At 39.1% G+C, this 19,469-nt stretch overlaps 1 protein-coding gene across 5 annotated transcripts in view; it reads right to left on the reverse strand.

Moving 5' to 3' along the window:
* Nucleotides 1-19,469, reverse strand: part of LOC114253606 (solute carrier family 41 member 1) — a 154,306-nt gene that overhangs the window by 8,835 nt on the left and 126,002 nt on the right. For all 5 annotated transcript variants that reach the window (XM_089739583.1, XM_089739582.1, XM_089739584.1 and 2 more), the window contains 5 exons: nt 16,369-16,496; nt 6,979-7,083; nt 6,483-6,549; nt 3,238-3,350; nt 2,553-2,697 (listed from right to left, as the gene is read on the reverse strand). In XM_089739583.1, the coding sequence (XP_089595709.1) occupies nt 2,553-2,697; nt 3,238-3,350; nt 6,483-6,549; nt 6,979-7,083; nt 16,369-16,496 (558 nt within the window). The remainder of the gene's footprint in view (nt 1-2,552; nt 2,698-3,237; nt 3,351-6,482; nt 6,550-6,978; nt 7,084-16,368; nt 16,497-19,469) is intronic.

Here is a 19,469-nt window from a genome sequence, read left to right on the forward strand (position 1 = left end):
GAAATCAGCTAGTTACACAAAAAAAAACATAAATATATCTGCAATAATAAAGATTTTATCAACTTTTTTCGTTTAAACGCTCCCCCTGTAAACCTATTATTATTGGAGTTAGCGTAGGTAGTGTTCACATTGAAAGCGTGGTAAAAAATATCTTTAATCTTCAAATATTTAATAATTTAACTTTAACTGGTGGTAGGACCTTTTGTGAGTCCGCGCGGGTGGGTACCACCACTTTGCCTATTTCTGCCGTGAAGCAGTAATGCGTTTCGGTTTGAAGGGTGGGGCAGCCGTTGTAACTATAATGAGACATTAGAACTTAAATCTTAAGGTGGGTGGCGCATTTATGTTGTAGATGTCTATGGGCTCCAGTAAACACTTATCATCAGGTGGGATGTGAGGTCATCCACCCATCTAAGCAATAAAAAAAAAATTCGCAATATCTGTTTATTAATAATAATAATAATGTTTTTATTTCAAGTATCCATGACTCATATAAATTGTTAATAAAACTTGACCTATGTTATTAGTTATATTTAGATCACAATGAATTACTGTGGTAACATCCCATGGGAGATGGCACCACAGCGACCCATGTATATACAGTCCAGCCTGCTTGCGATCATGCTCAGGATACTGTTGGAGCTGGCCCTCACTCTGTTTACCAGAGATGCACACCTCTTACGCATGGTAGCGTAAAAACAATCTATGTGCGCGTCTGCAAACATCCCTGATGCGCTACAAAAGCGGGGCAGCACCACCAGCACCCTAAACGCGTTATTGTATTGAACACGGAGAGCATTGTACGATCTTTGAGTATATCCAGCCCACAAGCTGCACGTGTAAAAGTTAGTACAGTAGGCCCTAAAGAGGGTGACCTTGACTTTAAGTGAACACCGTGCAAACCTGCGAGCTATCATGTTTGCTCTAACCGACAACGCTCTCCGCTCTCGTTCAATATCTTCATCATCTTTGAGATCAGGGGTCAACACATGGCCGAGATATTTAAATTTATAAACTCTTGTCAATGGCGTTCCGTTGAGTACTACGGGAGGTATTTTATCATGCGTCCCACCCCTGGTCTCAAAGACCATGATCTCCGACTTTTTACAGTTGTACACCAAACCGTGTGATTTGGCGTATCCCTCACACAAAGAAACAAGTTGCCTTAGGCCACAGATAGACGCGCTCAGCAGCACCATATCGTCTGCGTAGCTGATGTTGTTTACGGACACCCCGTCTATGAAACAACCAATCCTGGTCCTACTGAGCTCGCCGATCAGCTCATTCATATACAGGTTGAAGAGCGTAGGCGAACTCAACCCGCCTTGTCTCACCCCGCACTCCAACCTATACGGAAGAGACAAAGCCCCAGCCCATCGCACATTGTTGATCTGGTTCCCATACCAAAACTTTAGAATGTTATTTATTTCCGTGGGTAGTTTAATATTTTCCAACTTTTTCCACAAGAGGTCATAGGAAACCAAATCAAACGCCTTGGACAGATCAAGAAAGCAGGCATAAACAGGTGTTCCTCGCCGCGTGTAGTATTTGACAGCATGCTTAAGACTTAAGATTGCACTCTCTGTCGACAAACCTGAACGGAATCCGAATTGGTTATCATGAAGATTTACATATTTATTTAGTTTAAAGTTAAGCATGCTGTCCAACACTTTGGATATAACAGTAGCTAGTGAGATAGGCCTATAGTTACTGCTATCTGCAAGGTCTCCAGTCTTATTTTTAGCTATTGGTACAACTATTGTTCGTATCATTTCCCTTGGCAAATAACTATGACCCACACAAATGTTATACAGCATTGAGAGAACCCTAGAGATGTGCACGCCCGCATAACGCAGGTGCTCAATGCTGAGCCCGTCATGTCCCGGAGACTTACCACGTGACATTGACCTAATTGTCTTTTTAACATCCTTAGACGTAAATGCCACTCCAATTTCCCTGCCGTGTTCAATATCAAGCACCGACCCAGCGAGTCCTAAAGTAGATTTTACAAAGAAGCGTTCTTTGAACATGTTGGCAATTTGTTCTGGTTCACTCACGCCACCGACAACAGATTTAGTTAAATTTATGTTTACATGATATTATTATAACAAACTATATCTATCTTAGTTTTTCTAGTTCTGTTTGTATTGTGTGATATTTTTCTGAGCAATATAGATTTTCGGCAGTTCGATTTTAAATGAATATACATATTTATATTATATAATAAATACGTTTGTACATGTCTATGGGCTCCGGTAACCACTTAACATCAGGTGGGCCGTGAGCTCGTTTACCAATCTAAGCAAATAAAAAAAGCTCTCTTATCACTTCAGGTAAGCATACAAATAAGTTTTCAGCGGAGGCAGCCAATGTAGCTCATTTCCATGAGCCACGATGATCACTCATCATCAGGTTCAGGCTTTATCATCGTTCATTCATCATTCAGGCTGCAGGTTCGTCGAATCCAAGGTAGCTTAGTGGAAGTACCCTACAGCCTCTCCTTTAAAAAAAAAGCATTCTCCCTTATAGCATTGCCCATGCGATCAACTTACCCAACACAAAGCAAGTGGTGGTAGCAGTGAAGACGGCGCACGCGACCAGCAGGAGGACATAGGGCCCGAAGATGGCGCGGTCCGTGATCGTGTTCACCACGATGGCGAATATGGAGACCACAGTCGCAGCCACTATAGCTTGAACCTGATGGGACATATACAAGCTTATCATTTTATACCTCGCCAGAGTTCACAGACACAGGAACTTTTTTACTGGTGGTAGAACCTCTTGTGAGCACACGGGTAAGTACCACCACCCTGCCTATTTCTGCCGTGAAGCAGTAATGCGTTTCGGTTTGAAGGTTGGTGCAGCAGTTTTGACTATACTGAGACCTTAGAACTTATATCTCAAGGTGGTTGGCGCATTTACGATGTAGATGTCTATGGGCTCCAGTAACCACTTAACACCAGGTGGACTGTGAACTCCTCCACCCATCTAAGCAATAAATAAATAAAAGAAGTAAATGGAGACCAATCATATCTGTTCACGGTCTTCATTAGTGAGGAAACGAAAAAGAATATAAAGCGGCTCTCCCAACTTCTGTGTCAAAACGGAGACTGCTTCGCAAAGTAAATAAGCAGAGTGGCTGTACCTATCATTGCAATGCTCCTATCACCAGTAGTTACTCCAACTTTTTAAAGATCCTTTTTCGGATATCTGGTAACCATGAACATTGGAACTGACCTGAACCAATGATATGTTTCCAACGACCATCGAGATGACCTCCTTCGTGGAGTCCATGTTGCCTAAATTCGCCTGCGTTGACAGTCGAGATGCGAGACACATGTCCAGGTTACCTTTGGAAGAAAAAAAAGGAATTAGGCCTTATATGTAGACAATCTCACGGTCCAAACTGTACGAAGGGTCACTGGCCCATGGAAATTATTAATGATGCACTCCTCCAAACAAAAGCCAAGTCTTAAGTGCATTAAAATGAACGATTATCGTTTCATTTAGATTAGATTAACAATTTGTTTTGCATTAATAACAGACCATACTCAAAGACCGGTGAAAATGCTTTAATGTTATTGGGAAGGTAATAATAGTTCAAATGCCCACCAAGATATGCTTATCATTTCTCTAATCTTTTTTTTTGATGAAAGTATTACTGGTGGCCCGGAGGCCTTTCCAGTTTCACCAGGACAGGTGGGCGAGCAAGGCTCAGCCAGGAGGGGTGGGATTTGCTAACAGCTGGCCGAGCGTCTCCGAAGGAGACCTAACAACTCAAGAGTAGCTGCTTCGCGAATGAATCTACTACTGAATCGGAATTGCGACCCGCTGAGAAGATCCGGCGAGAAACTCAGCGGGCTGATGCATGGGTTAGATTGCACGTCGACCTCTTTGCCGAGTTCGAAGAGTACGGTTCTCTCGTCTCTTTCATCGTTCATAATTCATCGTTCATCTCTCAAGCGCTAGCAGGTGGCACTGTCTTGTCGTAAAATGAAACCTATTGCCAAAACTCAAGTAATGTTATTTCATTGCCAAGAAACGTAAAATATTAATAAATTATTTTTTAACAAATAGGCTGCATTGTGCTACCCACAATATTCATTTTAAAAAAAATTCCGTACCTATTCGCTGCTAGCCTATTAGGTAGGCTATTAGCTAGTTCAGCTACACTATAGGTGGTAGGGGGAGCTCATAAGCCTCAAACTGAGGGAGTGTTCTAAAACTGGCTTTAGCAAGAGCATTGCTTCGCAGAATCTACCACCGGATCAGAATCGCGATTCACTCAGAAGATCTAGCGAGAAACTCAGTGGGTTAAAACATCGATAAACTTCTGTAGTCCATAAAGCATATAGTATTTACATGCCATATCATACTTAAGAACCTTGTTTCGTCGTCCGTTCTCTGCATTCAAAACATCGGAAATTATAAAAAGAAAATAATAAAACCTGAGATTAAACTGAAAGAGTAGTATTAATCACATGTAAGACTCGGGAAAACCTTAGAAAATACTAAACAGGCTTTTATAATAGCTCATATCACATAAAGTCTTCCTAAAAGACACATCTGAAGGTAAATATCCGCGTCTTCCATCACTTATCAAAACAATAACATTAATACTATCATGTTTGATCTTGACTTTATGTTATTTAGTTTACGATTTCCAACAGAAATGAAATATCTTGCGATTTGATGGTCACGGCCGATGATAATTACCCGAGTTTATAGATATCACAGGGCAAAAACCGCCACTCATCTTGAGACATGAGGTTCGAGCCTCAATTGTATTGGAGCGATTGATTCGCTCGTCGAAAGGGTTTTATGTGATTGTTTCGCGGTTGCAGTAAGGGGTGAAGTGATATCTCCATATGTGGGCTTAAATCATTGTCTCCCACCAATATTTTGGTAAGATATAAGGGGCTATTATTCAACCACAGCGTAAAAATTCAATTCGTTGTATAAAAAGACCAGAGTACCAAACCTGCACCTTCCTAAAACAAAAATCGGTTGTCTGTAAAGTCGGTTTACTGACGATAGTTGAACGTGACAACGTCATAAGAAAATACTGATGGAATGGTTTCATTTTTCAAAACAAAATTTTAATTTTATTTGTTTGATAGATATTTGGTATGGACAATTGACACCACATTCACTTTTCACTGAACTTCATACTTGACGAGAACATGTAAATGTATTATTGTATAGCAGCTGTCGACGTGGATGCATCGCTCACTTAAGTAGGAGAGAGACAGATGTCGAACGCTGCCGAACGCGGAGGCCGATTGTGCCTCTTTGTCGTTCGTTGCGCGCACTCGCTTGCACTTCAAGCCTTAAATGGAACGCCTCAATGAGTCATGTATTTTCGCGCGTGCAGCCGGCTCCAGCGAATTATAAGACGTTGTCACGTCAAAAATTCAACCCAATTATATAAAACCTATTTTGCAATCTGATTCTAGCATTTGCATTCCAAATACTCATCTAAATAAAGGACCCATAATAATTAAGCAAAATTAATTACGACTAATAAACGCATAATGATAAAAATAATAGAATACAACAAGAAAATAAATCCTCCATTTATCAGTGAAGTTTAAAATAAAGATGACAGTCAAACGACAATGGCAGATAATTATCCTACATTTTAAATAATTGTGTGACAATCTCTAGAGCTATTGAAGGTAATGACATGTGTTTTGTGAGCTAACGATCGTGTCCGGATGTTGACAATTTGACGAAGTTCCATGGAACAGTGGCTTCTTTACCCAGTAGCTTGGTCTACGTCATGAACCTTGGCTTCGCTAGGGACTGTTATCATTTCCCCATCATACAAATAATTTTTGCCTAATAACCCAATACCTTGCACCGTTATTTGAATCTCTCGATTCGAGTTTTATATCATGCTTCTTTTAATCAATGCATCATGCTGTCATATAAGCAATTACCATTAATACTGAATTACCAAAAAGGCAATTATCATTAATAGGTATCCAGACACATCACGTGATATAACTATTTAATTTTATTTCTAACTGTTTGTGACAGTTTTCGGCAGTTATAAAGTAGTTTCGTAGTACCAATCCGTGGAGACTAGTAAATGAATGCTGAAAATCGCAGTGTGCGCCGCAACCCGTTCTCACCTTCCGATATGCAGGGGAGAGTCGAGGTAGTGTTATTTTACTCTGATACAAGCAAGTTGGTTAAACAAAGACTTTAATTTCTTGACGGCAAGCACCTAACCTGTATCAGATATAACTTGTTTAGTTGCTGCCAGAACCAAGATAACCGAGAAAGCCAGTTGGAATGGCCGATGTCCATTAGCAATGGCGGCTAATTACGATAAGGTGGCCTAATAGCTCCTTTGTTGGTAGCGCACGAAAAAATGTTTCAATCGACCGTCATCATGGAAACAATATTCATAATGTCGCATATGGTACTAGCGTCTAGATAATAATAAAATAGCTTAAATTTTTTCTTGAACTCACCCTTTAGTCCTGACAGTGAGGGTACAAGAACGAAAATGGCCGATATGTTTATAAAAACATCCCAATCCTGGAAAATACATACTTTTTATCACACCGGTACTGTAAAGTGATCTAATCAAGAATTTTTCATTTGGACATTTTAATTGCGCTTTCTTTTATTCCGTTGGGTGATTATTCTTTATCTAGTATTAAGTGATTACCGTAGGCATTAGATATGACAATGGAAACCCCGCTACTTTCAACAAGACATGAGATGTAAGTTCCATTAGTATACGGCTGCCTTAATTTTCAGACTGGAATAAAAAAGGGCTTTGCGGTAGAAATAGTAATAATAATAATAATCATCATCATCATCATCATAAGAAATAATAAGGTAATAAGAGGTTACCGTTGCTTATGGGGATCAGCAATGCCAGAGGGATAGTTTAGACCTTGCCTGTTGCAAAAGTACGATCGATCTTAGCTTAACTTTTTTAAATTTGTAGGAGGAACTTACCCTAACTGTGCCGAGTACCAAACCAGCTCCGATGGTACCGCATCCAGCTATGAAGAAGGGTACAGCTACCTGCATCAATGTAGTCCACCATTTTTCTTCTTTTTTCTGTAAATAAAACAAATGAAAGCATTAAAGCATCGGGTGTCTTATTTGCCTGAACGTGGTGGTTTTTATTGTCTTTTTGGCAGTTGATAATCTGTGTGAATGTTTATATTAATGAAATGCAAACCAAAAAGTCAGTCAACACGAAAAAAGAAACAAAAAAAACTCCCTACAGCACGTTGCAGTCGATATACCAATAGAGATAAAGCTCAAGGAGGGTTGACGTTAGGTAGGCGGCTGTTCGTAAAACTTTTGCCAAAGCCCTACGCAGCATAATAATATTACAAGCTGCGTCGACTTCGCATAATATGGAATAAAGACTTGGTGTTTTATTCGACGAGGAATCGGAAACATCCTTCCACTACCGGGGTATAGGAAGGAGCAAAGTTTTAGCGTACAATTGTACTTTACACGTGTGAAGTCCTAACGACAAAATATCCCTTTACTTGATGACAGATTTTACGGGGTACTAAGATCAAATTATCTATCTTTTTTTACAGGTGGTAGGACGTCTTGTGCGTCCGCACGAGTAGATATCACCACCCTGTCTATTTCGGCGGTGAAGCAGTAATGCGTTTCGGTTTGAAGGGTGGGGCAGCCGTTGTAGCTGTACTGACACCTTAGAACTCATATCTCAAGGTGGGTGGCGACATTTACGTTGTAATATCTATGGGCCCCAGTAACCACTTCACACCAGATGGTCTGTGAGCTTGTCCATCGGTGTATGCGATAAAAAAAACAATAAAATCTGTAATTATACCTCGCTATTGTATGGTATTAACATAAAATGCTTCGTAACTACCACACAGCATTTTTTTTAATCGTGATAAAATCAATTGCAATTTATATCAAACTAATTGTTCTGAGTAATGGTATAAGACCCGCAAACAACTACAAAATGATCGATTTAATAATTTAAGAACTGTCATTTTTATCAGGACATCATTTGCATGTAGTGTGTACATTCAAGGATATTTCATTATTAACAAGCGAATCGTAGTACTTAATTTAGTTGACGTAAACAGGACTGTCACATCTCTGTTATGGAAATATACCAAAGATCACAGCAAAGCATAGTTGCGTGGAAAGAAGAATTCTCCATTTATCTCACCAGCTGTTTTAATCGCATCAGATGATGATGTTTTAAGGCAGGGCTGGTCCAGAACCCTTACCACTTAGTTAAGACGGGTGAGCCGACACAAGGACTTAGCTAGAAGAGGAAATTTGTCAACAGCTGCTCGAGCGCCCTCCGATGAGGCCTAAGAGCTTAAGGGTAGTTACTTTGCGAGAAACTCAGCGGGCTTACCGACGAAGCGAATGTTGCTGTACGAAATTTGTGTACAATGCAAGATTGTGTGAAAATGTCGTTAGCGCTAGTCAGGTTTTTGTCAAACATCTTTATTCTTTTTTTTATGAAAAAGGGATTACTGGTGGCTCGGAAGGCCATTCCATTTTCACCAGGACAGGTGGGCGAGCAAAGGCTCAGCCAGGAGGGGTGAAATTTGCTAACAGCTACCCGAGCGCCTCCAAAGAAGATCTAACAGCTCAAGGACAGCGGGATACAGGATCGGAATCGCGACCCGCTGAGAAAATCCGGCGAGAAACTCGGCGGGCTGATGTATGGATTGGGTATCACGTCGAACTCTTTGAGTCGAGTCTGCCGAAAACAAACGCGGCGCGTTCACGGACTGATTTTATATGCGGGCGGAATGTCAGCGATACATTCAGGATGACTCCCAGGTACTTGACCTTCCTTGCTCAGGGTATGGTTTGGCCGAAAAGGGTCATCGGGGGTGTGAGATCTCTCCTAGTAATCCGGGAGGAAATCTGTGTGGAATTTCCCTTTTGAAATAGCATCGCTGTGATTTTCGGTGGGTTAATGTCTATGCGCCATTTTCGGAACCACTGTCATAACGTTACGACTGCACTCTGGAGTTTCCTCGCGATTAGGGACTTGTTTCTGGGAAGTTTTTTTTTTATTTAATTTTATTGCCCTGGTACACAGACGAGCATACGGTTCACCTGATGGTAAGTGGTCACCGTCGCTCAAGGACGTCAGGAATGCCAGGAGCAGAGCTAAGCCGCTGCATACCATTAAGTACTCTCCGCAAGCCTCGTTTGAAGGACATGTCATAGCGCTCGCAGACGCTTGTACAGTTTGCCTAGAGACATGAGGAGGCTAATCGGGCGGTACCTTCTATTCTATGATAGCTACACCTACATATAAACGCCCTACCGCCAGTAATCATTCTTCATTCGCTCATTCTTCAATAATTATTTATTATTTATTTATTCTGTTAAAACTTTGTACTATCTGTTATGAACTACTAAACCTGTGTACGGTTGTAACTCTTATTAATGAAATAGCCTCCAAATTTCTGCCGCGGACCATCAATAACTTCTATGGTGAATTCTGAATGGTAGCAGAATCCACTTGTTTGGAACCGAAGCTCTGACCTCAGTTTTGCCAACGTCAACGTTCAACTTGACTTTCAGGAATTGCCATAATACACGGTCACGCATCCGGAGATCGTATTAGCTGGGCTCTGGAATTAGCTCCATTTCGATACCATGTCATGTCCTTCTTGAAGTGCAATTGGAAAAAAAATCTTCATGTACTAGTGAATAGTCTTGTACATTCTAGTTACACCTTTGCCTTAAGATTAGCATCTGTCTTGGCTATTGGCTCTCCTTTCTTGACTTGTTCAACATTTAGATCTACACGACATATTATGTTACTTAAATAAAGACACGTATATTGTATAGTTAGTTGCTAGAATAAAAAACATTGACAATTTGATTGTACTATTAAATTATTTCATTCTCAAATCGTAATCCCAGTGACAAGTGAAGCGATTATGACGTCATCAAGATTACTTCGTTTTACGTTAACAATGAGATAGTGACGTCACAGGTGCGTAATCTCGATAAGAAAATGGTACGAGTTTAATTGATTTTATCGCAATTATGTACTTTCAGTTATTTCGTTATGTTTGAGAGCTTTTTTTATTTTAAAATCGATAGAATCTAATGTCAGATGCCTTGTGGTTTTTCGAGGCTTAGTCTCAGAATTATCATTTAAATATATGTTTGTATTAAGTTATATAGACAAAAATACATACATTAACCTTGAAATTTCTATTTTTAACCGTCTTAGCCGATTCGGAAACGTTACGGTTTGTATCAAAATAAGTTACTATGAACAACTAGTCTGACGTGTTTCTGTAGAGTTATCAGAGCTTATCTATGTTTAAAATGCATTTCCAACCAATCCGGTTACTTTGCCTACTATTTAATATGAAAATAAATGTTCTAATCGATACAAATGTTATTAAATATAAAAATAAAATAATAAAAGATTGTTCTGTGTACTTTTTTTTTTTCAATTTCTCAACAACGATAATTATTATTTTTAATACTTTTCATTAGCATTAATTTTTAATAGTAAAATCTCTAGTAACGCCAAAGTGAAAAAGTAATACATACGTTGAATTTAAATCTTGAGGGATTAGTAATTAAGGTCGAATATCAAACACAAAAAAATAGTGATTTTGTTGGTAAAATCCTGTCTTTTAAAATGTAAATATGACGGATTTTATTGGCAGTTCCTATTGTGAGTTCTACGGGTAGGTACTTTCATCTTGCATATTATTATGTCTGGCGCAAAGCAATGATACGTTGCATTTTGAAAAGAGCTAGAATATTTCATAAAATTTTTCAAGGAAACAGCTTACTACTAGGTGAGCTGACTTTTTTTAGGTGACTTTTTTTTATAGCTTCGATGGTTGGACGAGCTCACAGCCCACCTGGTGTTAAATGATACTGGAGCCCATAGACATCTATGCCGTGAATGCGCCACACACCTCGAGACATTAGTTGTAAGATCTCAGTTTTAACAGTACAACGGCTGCCCTACCCTTCAAACCGAAACGCATTACTGCTTCACGGCAGAATTAGGTTGGGTGGTGGTACCTACCCGTGCGGACTCACAAGCCCTACCACCAGTAATTACTCAAATTATAGTTTTGCGGATTTGATTTTTATTACACGATGTTATTCCTTCACCGTGGAAGTCAATCGTGAACATTTGTTTGAAAGGGACTCGAACATCCGTACATCGCTCGACACGAATGCACCGGGCGTCTTATCCTTCAGGCCACGAAGACTACAAAGTTTTTCCGCTCATTTAAATAATTAAACAAGAATTCTTCAAACAAGGGCAAATAAAAAATGTTAAATAAAGTCACGATTGGTGTGAAACAATGGTGATTCCGTCTTTCAAATCAGAAAAAAGTCATTGATTCGTGGCTTATGGTAAATAGGAAAGTAGTACCAGGCCATGCCCGACACGCCCTACCGTTATTATTCCAAGTTATTATACGACTAGCTTTTGCCCGTGTCTCCGTCCGCGTGGAATAGTTACGTTGGCATAACACTAAATTTTACCCTCACTTACCCATTTACGTACAAAGTGCAAATATTTTTGAATTATAGAATGTTAAGGAGCTATTTAAACCCTATTTTGAAACATTCTTTATTGGTGCTCCATTTATATTGGCCTTACCGCGATGTTATATAGCCTATAGCCTTCCTCAATAAATGGGTTAACTAACACTGAAATAATTTTTCAAATCAGACTAGTAGTTCCTGAGATTAGCGCGCTCAAACAAACAGACTCTTCAGCTTTATAATATTAGTATAGATATTTATTTACTGGTACTAACGCAACAGATAACCTAAATCCACTTTGAAATATTTGTTCAAATACTTAGGGACAAAGGGCCAATTGGTTAAGTAGGTTCAAACATTAGTACAATGACTTGGCAATGGATAGATTAATGAGCACCTCGTTCGCTTATTGAACTGTGACTACAGGATCCGGATTTGATTCCCGCTTGTAGGCAGTAAGTTTGTTAAGGATTTTGTGAATACGACGTCGAAAGGTCGAGGGTTCTTGTGTGTGTCGTAACTCATCAGAAAATTGTAATTGTTGACGTACAAAGTGGGACAATTGAAGACTTTAAATGGATGAAGGGGATATGATACAATTTATTAATTTTGAGAAAACGGGCAACAGACTTTTGTTACTTATTATTTATTACTATGCGTTTTTGGCGGTATATTTTAAACTGCAGCGCAGATTTTATGACCTAAAAGAACCCGAAATGGGCACGTATTTAAAGTTTGACTATTCGAAGTCGTCGTGGCCTAAAGGATTAAGACATCCGGTGCATTCGTGTCGAGCGATGTACCGGTGTTCGAATCCCCCAGGCGGGTACCAATTTTTCTAATGAAATACGTACCTAACAAATGTTTACGATTGACTTCCATGGTGAAGGAATAACATCGTGTAATAAAAATCAAACCTGCAAAATTATAATTTGCGTAATTACTGGTGGTAGGACCTCTTGTGAGTCCGCACGGGTAGGTACCGCCGCCCCGCTTATTTCTGCCGTGAAGCAGTAATGCGTTTCGGTTTGAAGGGTGGGGCAGCCGTTGTGACTATACTGAGACCTTAGAACTTATATCTCAAGGTGTGTGGCGCATTTACGTTGTAGATGTCTATGGACTCCAGTAACCACTTAACACCAGGTGGGCTGTGGGCTCGTCTGCACGTCTAAATAATAATAATAAAAAAAAAAGTGGTATAGTAGTGAGTGAGCGAAGAAATGGTATATGATAGAGGAGTATGAGAAGAGAAAACAGGGGTAGGAGAATGATGACGATGATGATGATCGTTTAAGTGGCATCACCGCTTAAGTTCCAGTTTCCGTCGCTAACTATAGATGAGCAACTACACGAAGAATTGTTTGTTCATCGACATCAAGAAAGCAACGTGATTCAGACAATAAAAGCAATCATTTTGAAAACGATGGAACCAAACGAAAAACAACCTATGCATTTTAATAAGGCACCTGTTCTGAATCTTAATACGATATGAATCTTAATACGGATAATTGATTAATTACAATGATAACGACTAGAATGAATGATCGTCCCAATGATCATTATCGTGATACTCATTTCGCAGCTTATTGCTATCACCAATTAAAATTCTGTAATAACTTGCTCTGTCTGTTCGTTGTTTAATTAGTTGTGCTAAAAACTGTATGTTTGTGTGTCAATTGTGTGCAACTTAAGACCATGTACACTAGATACGTTAGAGGTTAGAATTAGCAAGTCTCTCTCTTCCTAGCTATGTTTCTTACACGGTAGTGGGGTCAGCTTTCCTTATACTACTACTCCACATCGTCTGTCTTCGACATCCTCGTCAGCAACGTTGGATGACCTTGTGTCCTTCAGCACTACATCTTTCCACTTCGTCTTGGATCTACCTCTAGGTCTCCGACCGTGGAGGTTGAGTGGTAGCGCCAAATTTCGGGCGTAGTCAGGTGGCCTCGTTTTTACATGACCATACCATCTCAGTCCACTCCATCTCTCTCTCTCCCATCTACTCTTCTGCATCTTGTCGGCGATATCACGTACCCCGAGGCTTTCACGCACATACTGGTTGCGGATTTTATCGAGCCTGGTCACGCCGCACATCCACTTTAGCATCTTCATTTCAGCAACTTGAATGGTATGCATGCCCTTTTGGGTTGTCACCCATACATAAGAACTGGCCTTATTATGGTCTTAAAGATCCCTTGAGTTTGAATTTTAGATCCCTTGCCGTTTGTGAGCTGTGTAGCAGCTTGAGTAGGAGCTTAACATCTATCCGACCCAACTGTCATCCTCACCTGCACGCGCTAGTGGTTCTTTTTAGAATAGCTAGCGGCGGCGACCCACGGGTCGCCGTGGTGCTCCCTGCTAGAGTTATCTAGCAGGGAGCACCACGTCTGTTAAGACGAGGCAATGGTGACCGAGCAAAGGCGGTATAACCTTACGCCCATCCTCGGATGGAGGAGGCTTCAAGAGCCTTGAGGAGTAAATTCCCTTTAAAAGTGTTGCCGGAAGGACGTGGGGCCCCTCCGTGTATATACCCAAGAAAACCACCACCACCATGAATACAACGATTAGAATTTGTTTCTTTAACAGTCCCACATCTAGCGGGATCCTTGTGCTGCGATAACACTGTTTAGCAAGCTTATATATACATTTTTGACTTTCATTTGTTTCCAATTGCTCGTAAATGGTCTTTAGGGAATCTGCGCGCTCCATTTCTGCTATTTTCTTAATAACCTTCTTTATTCTTGGTTCCTTGGTTACAATTAGCATATCAATTGAAATATTATATTTTTATATTTATTTATTGCTTAGATGGTGTTCCCTGACCCCCGAAATCTTCGTTCACACCGCAAATAGTAAAGCTGTAAAGGAGTCGGCCGGCAACATCTTCCGGTACTTATCTAAGCCAGTGAACACGTTAATCAAGCTCTTAGACCTTGTCTGGTAGCGAATTTGAATTTCAAGTGTGCATGTGTCAAAACAAACATGATTACATGATAAGTAGCCGTTTTTTTTTTTGAAATTTCCAAAACATTAAATTGAAATCGTTAGATCGGAATTTTCACTTATCAAAAACACACGCAATATTTCAAGTGTCTTTTATGTTTTGATGTTGTGATAAGTGCGGGATATTATGTTATGTATTGGTTTGGTTACGACTATTTCATACAACCAAAATGCATCATATAGGTATACGCCTATAAATGATATATTGTATTATTGTACAACAGTTAGTCTGGCATATTATTTAATGCTTCAAATCATATATTAATATAGCATAATAGCTAATAGTATTGAAATAATTTAATGTTTATTGCATAATTTATAATATTGTGTACAAACTCAGCACATTTGTCATGTTTAGTCGTGGCATATGGCTTATGTTACAAGTCAGTTTTAATAAACTATTGCATAGCTTTTATCGCGGGCTTTGAGCGCGGCGACCGAATCAAGAAATTCCATAACGAAAATAAAACCTAACACCCCCACTCCGCCTACCATGTAGCTCGCGTTCAGCACATTCACACGTTGCGCTTGTGTAGTGTTTGTGATTTGTGAATAAGTGCGTGGCGTACGTCGCACTGCACGCGCATAATGAAAAGTCTGCCCATCTCTCTCTCGCGCGGTCTAGCTTATGAGTGTGAAGGGGATAGTTATTCTTTTGCTTTTGTTAATGTTTATAAATATAGCGTGGTCTTATTTTATTATTGTTTTTTATTATTATTTATTTTTATTATTTAATTATTATTGTCTAATTATAATTGCATAAGTTGACCAAAAATGCTATGCAATAGCATTACCGCGGCAGTCCCCAAGTGCCACACGTGTTATTATTATTATTTTTTGTTTTTTTTTTTCTATCTTTTTAGCTTGTAATGTGTATTGTATGCCTTATAAATAAACTAGCAATACCCGTCCGCTTCTCTGGGCATTTAAAATTAACATTATTATCTATCACCCCCACAAAGATTCTCATCATTAACGCCCCCGCAATTGGTGTAGGGAGTCCAGCACTCATATAAATACTAGCCTATCCATTAAGTACATGTATTTTCTACATGGATACCAGGTTTCAAGTCAATCGGATGGTTCAGTAATTATAACGGAACATCCGTAAAAACTACTGTAGATTTATATATTAGTATAGATAAATAAAAAATACGTCGTCCATTGCGGCTTGGGTCGCTAGCTGATAGCCCGTACGACACGATGACCTCTGTCTGTCAGCTCACGTTTGCGTAATTAGAAAACTGCAGTATTGAGTAAATACATAAGAATTGAGTATATAAAGTGAAAGGAATACATAGCACAAACTGAGATTTTTCTGCAGCGAAGTATTGGATGGATATTTAAATCGTTAATTAATGAACGAATAACATAACCTTTTTAAAAAGTAACGGAATAGAATATTAATAATCAGTGGACGAACGGTCAACGACCCAACTTATCTACGGCGCTAATGTGCGGTTATTCACCCCGGAGTTTTGCACGCGTTACAATGCGGGCTCACAAAATCTTAACAAGGGACGTGTTAACAAGTGTACGGTATTTATTCTTAACACTGCACGAATAAATTTATAAAATTTAACCATTTAAGGAGATTTTCATTTACAATAGAGAAAGAGAATAAAGAATAGTGTTCGGTCTAATTCGGTAAGTCTCGAGCAAAGATACTCACTCCCTCCATAGTAGATCTTTTACGTGTATGAATCAATCTAGATCCATTATCTTGGTTGTAGTCCACGAACCTGACTATTGTATGTACTAACGAGAAAATTCTTTGGAATCTTTAACTGTGTAACGTTTATTGCCACGTTTTCTTGAAACTTGGTCACTCACCCCGGAAAGCGGTTGTTTCTCAGCGTCGGTATCCGGGATCTTTTTCTCTGGGTCCCCGGGACTCTTCAATTCCCCGCAGCTGTTTATCGACGCCATGCTGTAGTGGTTATCAGGGATACCTGTCTCATCTGAAACAAGTTGACAGTCTATTAGAGGATGAAATGGTTTGGATTTTCGTCTGTGTGTTGCATGTCGCGTGACGGTCAGCCGCGGAGTAGGGATAAAGTGAAAGGCGCTCGTCAGAGCAGCCGAGGCCAATATGACGGCGCCTATAATTCGCAGCAGCTGACCGTGTAGTGTATAGACTATTACTCCAGTGCTCCATGCTATTTTGTTTTTGTTTTTGTTAGTGTTTAATGTAAATGTTGTTTGTCAGAGTTATATGTCTATAATGTGAAAAAAAGTTTCACTTTTACCGTGGTTTCATAAAACCACACAATCCTTTTTTTTCATTGTTAACTTTCGCACGTAGAGGAAAAATTATCTAAGATATAGAGAAGGATCCCCGGTCCGCTGATGTTAGCTGCTCTTCGGAGTCAATCTTGAAGCCTTAATTTAAGTGACACAACAACCTTTCGAGTTGAAACGCGTTGCTTTATGGCTAAAATAGAGAAAATGGTCCCAACCACGCGACAAAGCATGCGAAAAGCCTTTACTATCAGAACTTAAGATCCCGAACTTCTGAGAGAGTTGCTGACTTAGCACTTCAAAGAATGTTCTTATAGAATGACTTCAAGATTATCCTTCAATTAAATCAGATCGATTCCCCTTTGCTAATTTTTGGTGGATTTTTTTTTCTGTCCTTATTTGATATCGTATATCATGGTGAACGAAATGATTATATTATTGGAAGGTCTATGCGTGGATTGTAAATCCCCCCATTTCGAAATTGTGATATTTCGCCTTCTAAAAAGTGCAAAGCAGAAATATGTATTTTACTCGTTTTACTGGTGGTAGAATGTCTCGTAAGTCCGCGCGGGTAGATACCACCACCCTGCCTATTTCTGCCGTGAAGCAGGAATGTGGTTCGGTTTGCAGCTTCTATACTATACTGTGACCTTAGAACTCATATCCCTCAAGGTGGGCGGCAGCATTTACGTTGTATGTAGATCTCTAAAATAAAATATATGAACGAATACGATTTCCGAAAAGCCGGTCATTCGCGAAATTTCTCATAAACGAACCAAGGCTCCGCGGTTCTGACGCGTACATTGTGTTAGAACCTTGGATTCAGTCACGGTTGACTTTCTCAGTCATCTTGGCATGCAGTGCCGAAGAATTGAGAAATACTTTTTAAGGTCGCGGCTTGTCCGTTGGTGTCTGAGCAGAAGCATGGGCGTTTTGTTGGTTCCATTAACCAGTGTCGTATAGTTTTATTGGATACTAACGGTCAGCTCCGGCTCCGCTCGGGTCTTTAACAAAAAAATCAACGATATTTGACGTTGTTTTATTTTTTTAAATAAGAGAACACTTATTGCGGCATAACTTTAATAGTTAGACATATGCTATCGCGACACTTTTGTGTGTTCTACAAAGTCGTAGTAAATTATTTTATTCTACCATCAATAGTTTTCGCAGGGCACGCGATGTAAAGAATATTTTAGGTAATTTTTTTACACCTTGGGTTAGTTACATTATTGGAGTTTTAGTAAAGATCCCTAATTTTTTTCAAAAAAGAATGAGAGCCTATGTCACTCGTGAATAGTGTAGCTTCCAAACAGTGAAATAATTTTTCAAATCGGTTCAGTAGTTTCGGAGCCTATTCAATACAAACAAAAAAAAAACCAAATCTTTCCACTTTATAATATTAAGTATAGAAGTATAGCCTAGTATATAAGTATAGATCTGATAGTCGTTTCTATGTGAGACATATCGATGTAGTCACGGGCGCGACAGAAGTCAACTTTCAAAGCTCATTATGTGAACAAGATGTCGTGGGAAATGAGTTATTTTGTCAAAATGGTATTACTTAAAATATACGGCTTATTAATCGCTTAGTATTTATGATATAGGGAAATGCAAAAAATCCCAAACAGGTCATTTAAGTCTCAATAAGTTTATCCTTTATCCATTGTGTAAAATTGTAATTAAGTTTCGTTAAAAGTTTCAATTACGAATTAGTTAATTTACGTTGCTGATGTCTATGGGCTCCGGTAATCATTTAACGTTACGTGGGCCGTGAGCTCGCCCAACCATCTAAGCTATAAAATAAAATAAAACGTATTGCTTCGCGCAATAGACAGCATAGTGGTTGTTGTGGACCTCTTTGCTATTTTTGTCGTTTGACGTTTGTCTTCATATTACCCATTTCTTTCTGTTTTCTTAATTTTCTGTTTTATTAAAAAATAATCATTCTCAACTTGTTTCATCGTTTATCATTTTACAAAGATTTGTTGAGTTTGTTCATTTCAGTGGTACTTCCCAAGCGGGCTAACAGCACACTACATGCAAATTCCGCAAACTATTTTTTTACGGGCTTTATTTGATCAAAAATAATATCTGTATTTGTGTAGCATCAAATTAATTAGTTTTCAGCATTATTTTATTCGTATAAATAATTGACTTTGTAGTGGGTCGCCATCATAGAACACAAGATGTTTGACAGATGTCTGAATCTCACTTACGACATTTTCAAGCTTGCTTAGGTTTTTTTTTATTGCCCTTGTAGGTTTTAGGTTTAATTGCCCTTTAGGTTTAAAAATGTTCCGAACAACAACATTTGGACCGTCGGTCTACCGAGCAATATCATCCGCTCGGTGGATAATCTTCCCTTTGTCATTATTCTCGCGTCCTTATGTAGAATTATAATTATTACGGTCATCTGTTCCGCGCGTCTTTTAATGATCGTAGTATGAAACACAATAATATCCTTCAATTGTCACACAATGACGGAGAAAATATTTTATTCAGATTTAATTCTTATTCGCATATGTATTTTTTTAATTAAATGAAGCTAGCAGCCAAATAAGCTTAAAATTGCCTTTTAAAACCGTTTTAAAAATATTTTTCCTATATATTGACAAAAATGCAAACAGAATGATACGCGAGCCAGATTAATTGTTAGGAGTCTCTAAATAAGACGGCCCGTGGCCCATCAATCG

The sequence above is a fragment of the Bombyx mandarina genome, chromosome A1, assembly GCF_030267445.1.
Source record: "Bombyx mandarina strain Sakado chromosome A1, ASM3026744v2".
NCBI lineage: Eukaryota > Metazoa > Arthropoda > Insecta > Lepidoptera > Bombycidae > Bombyx > Bombyx mandarina.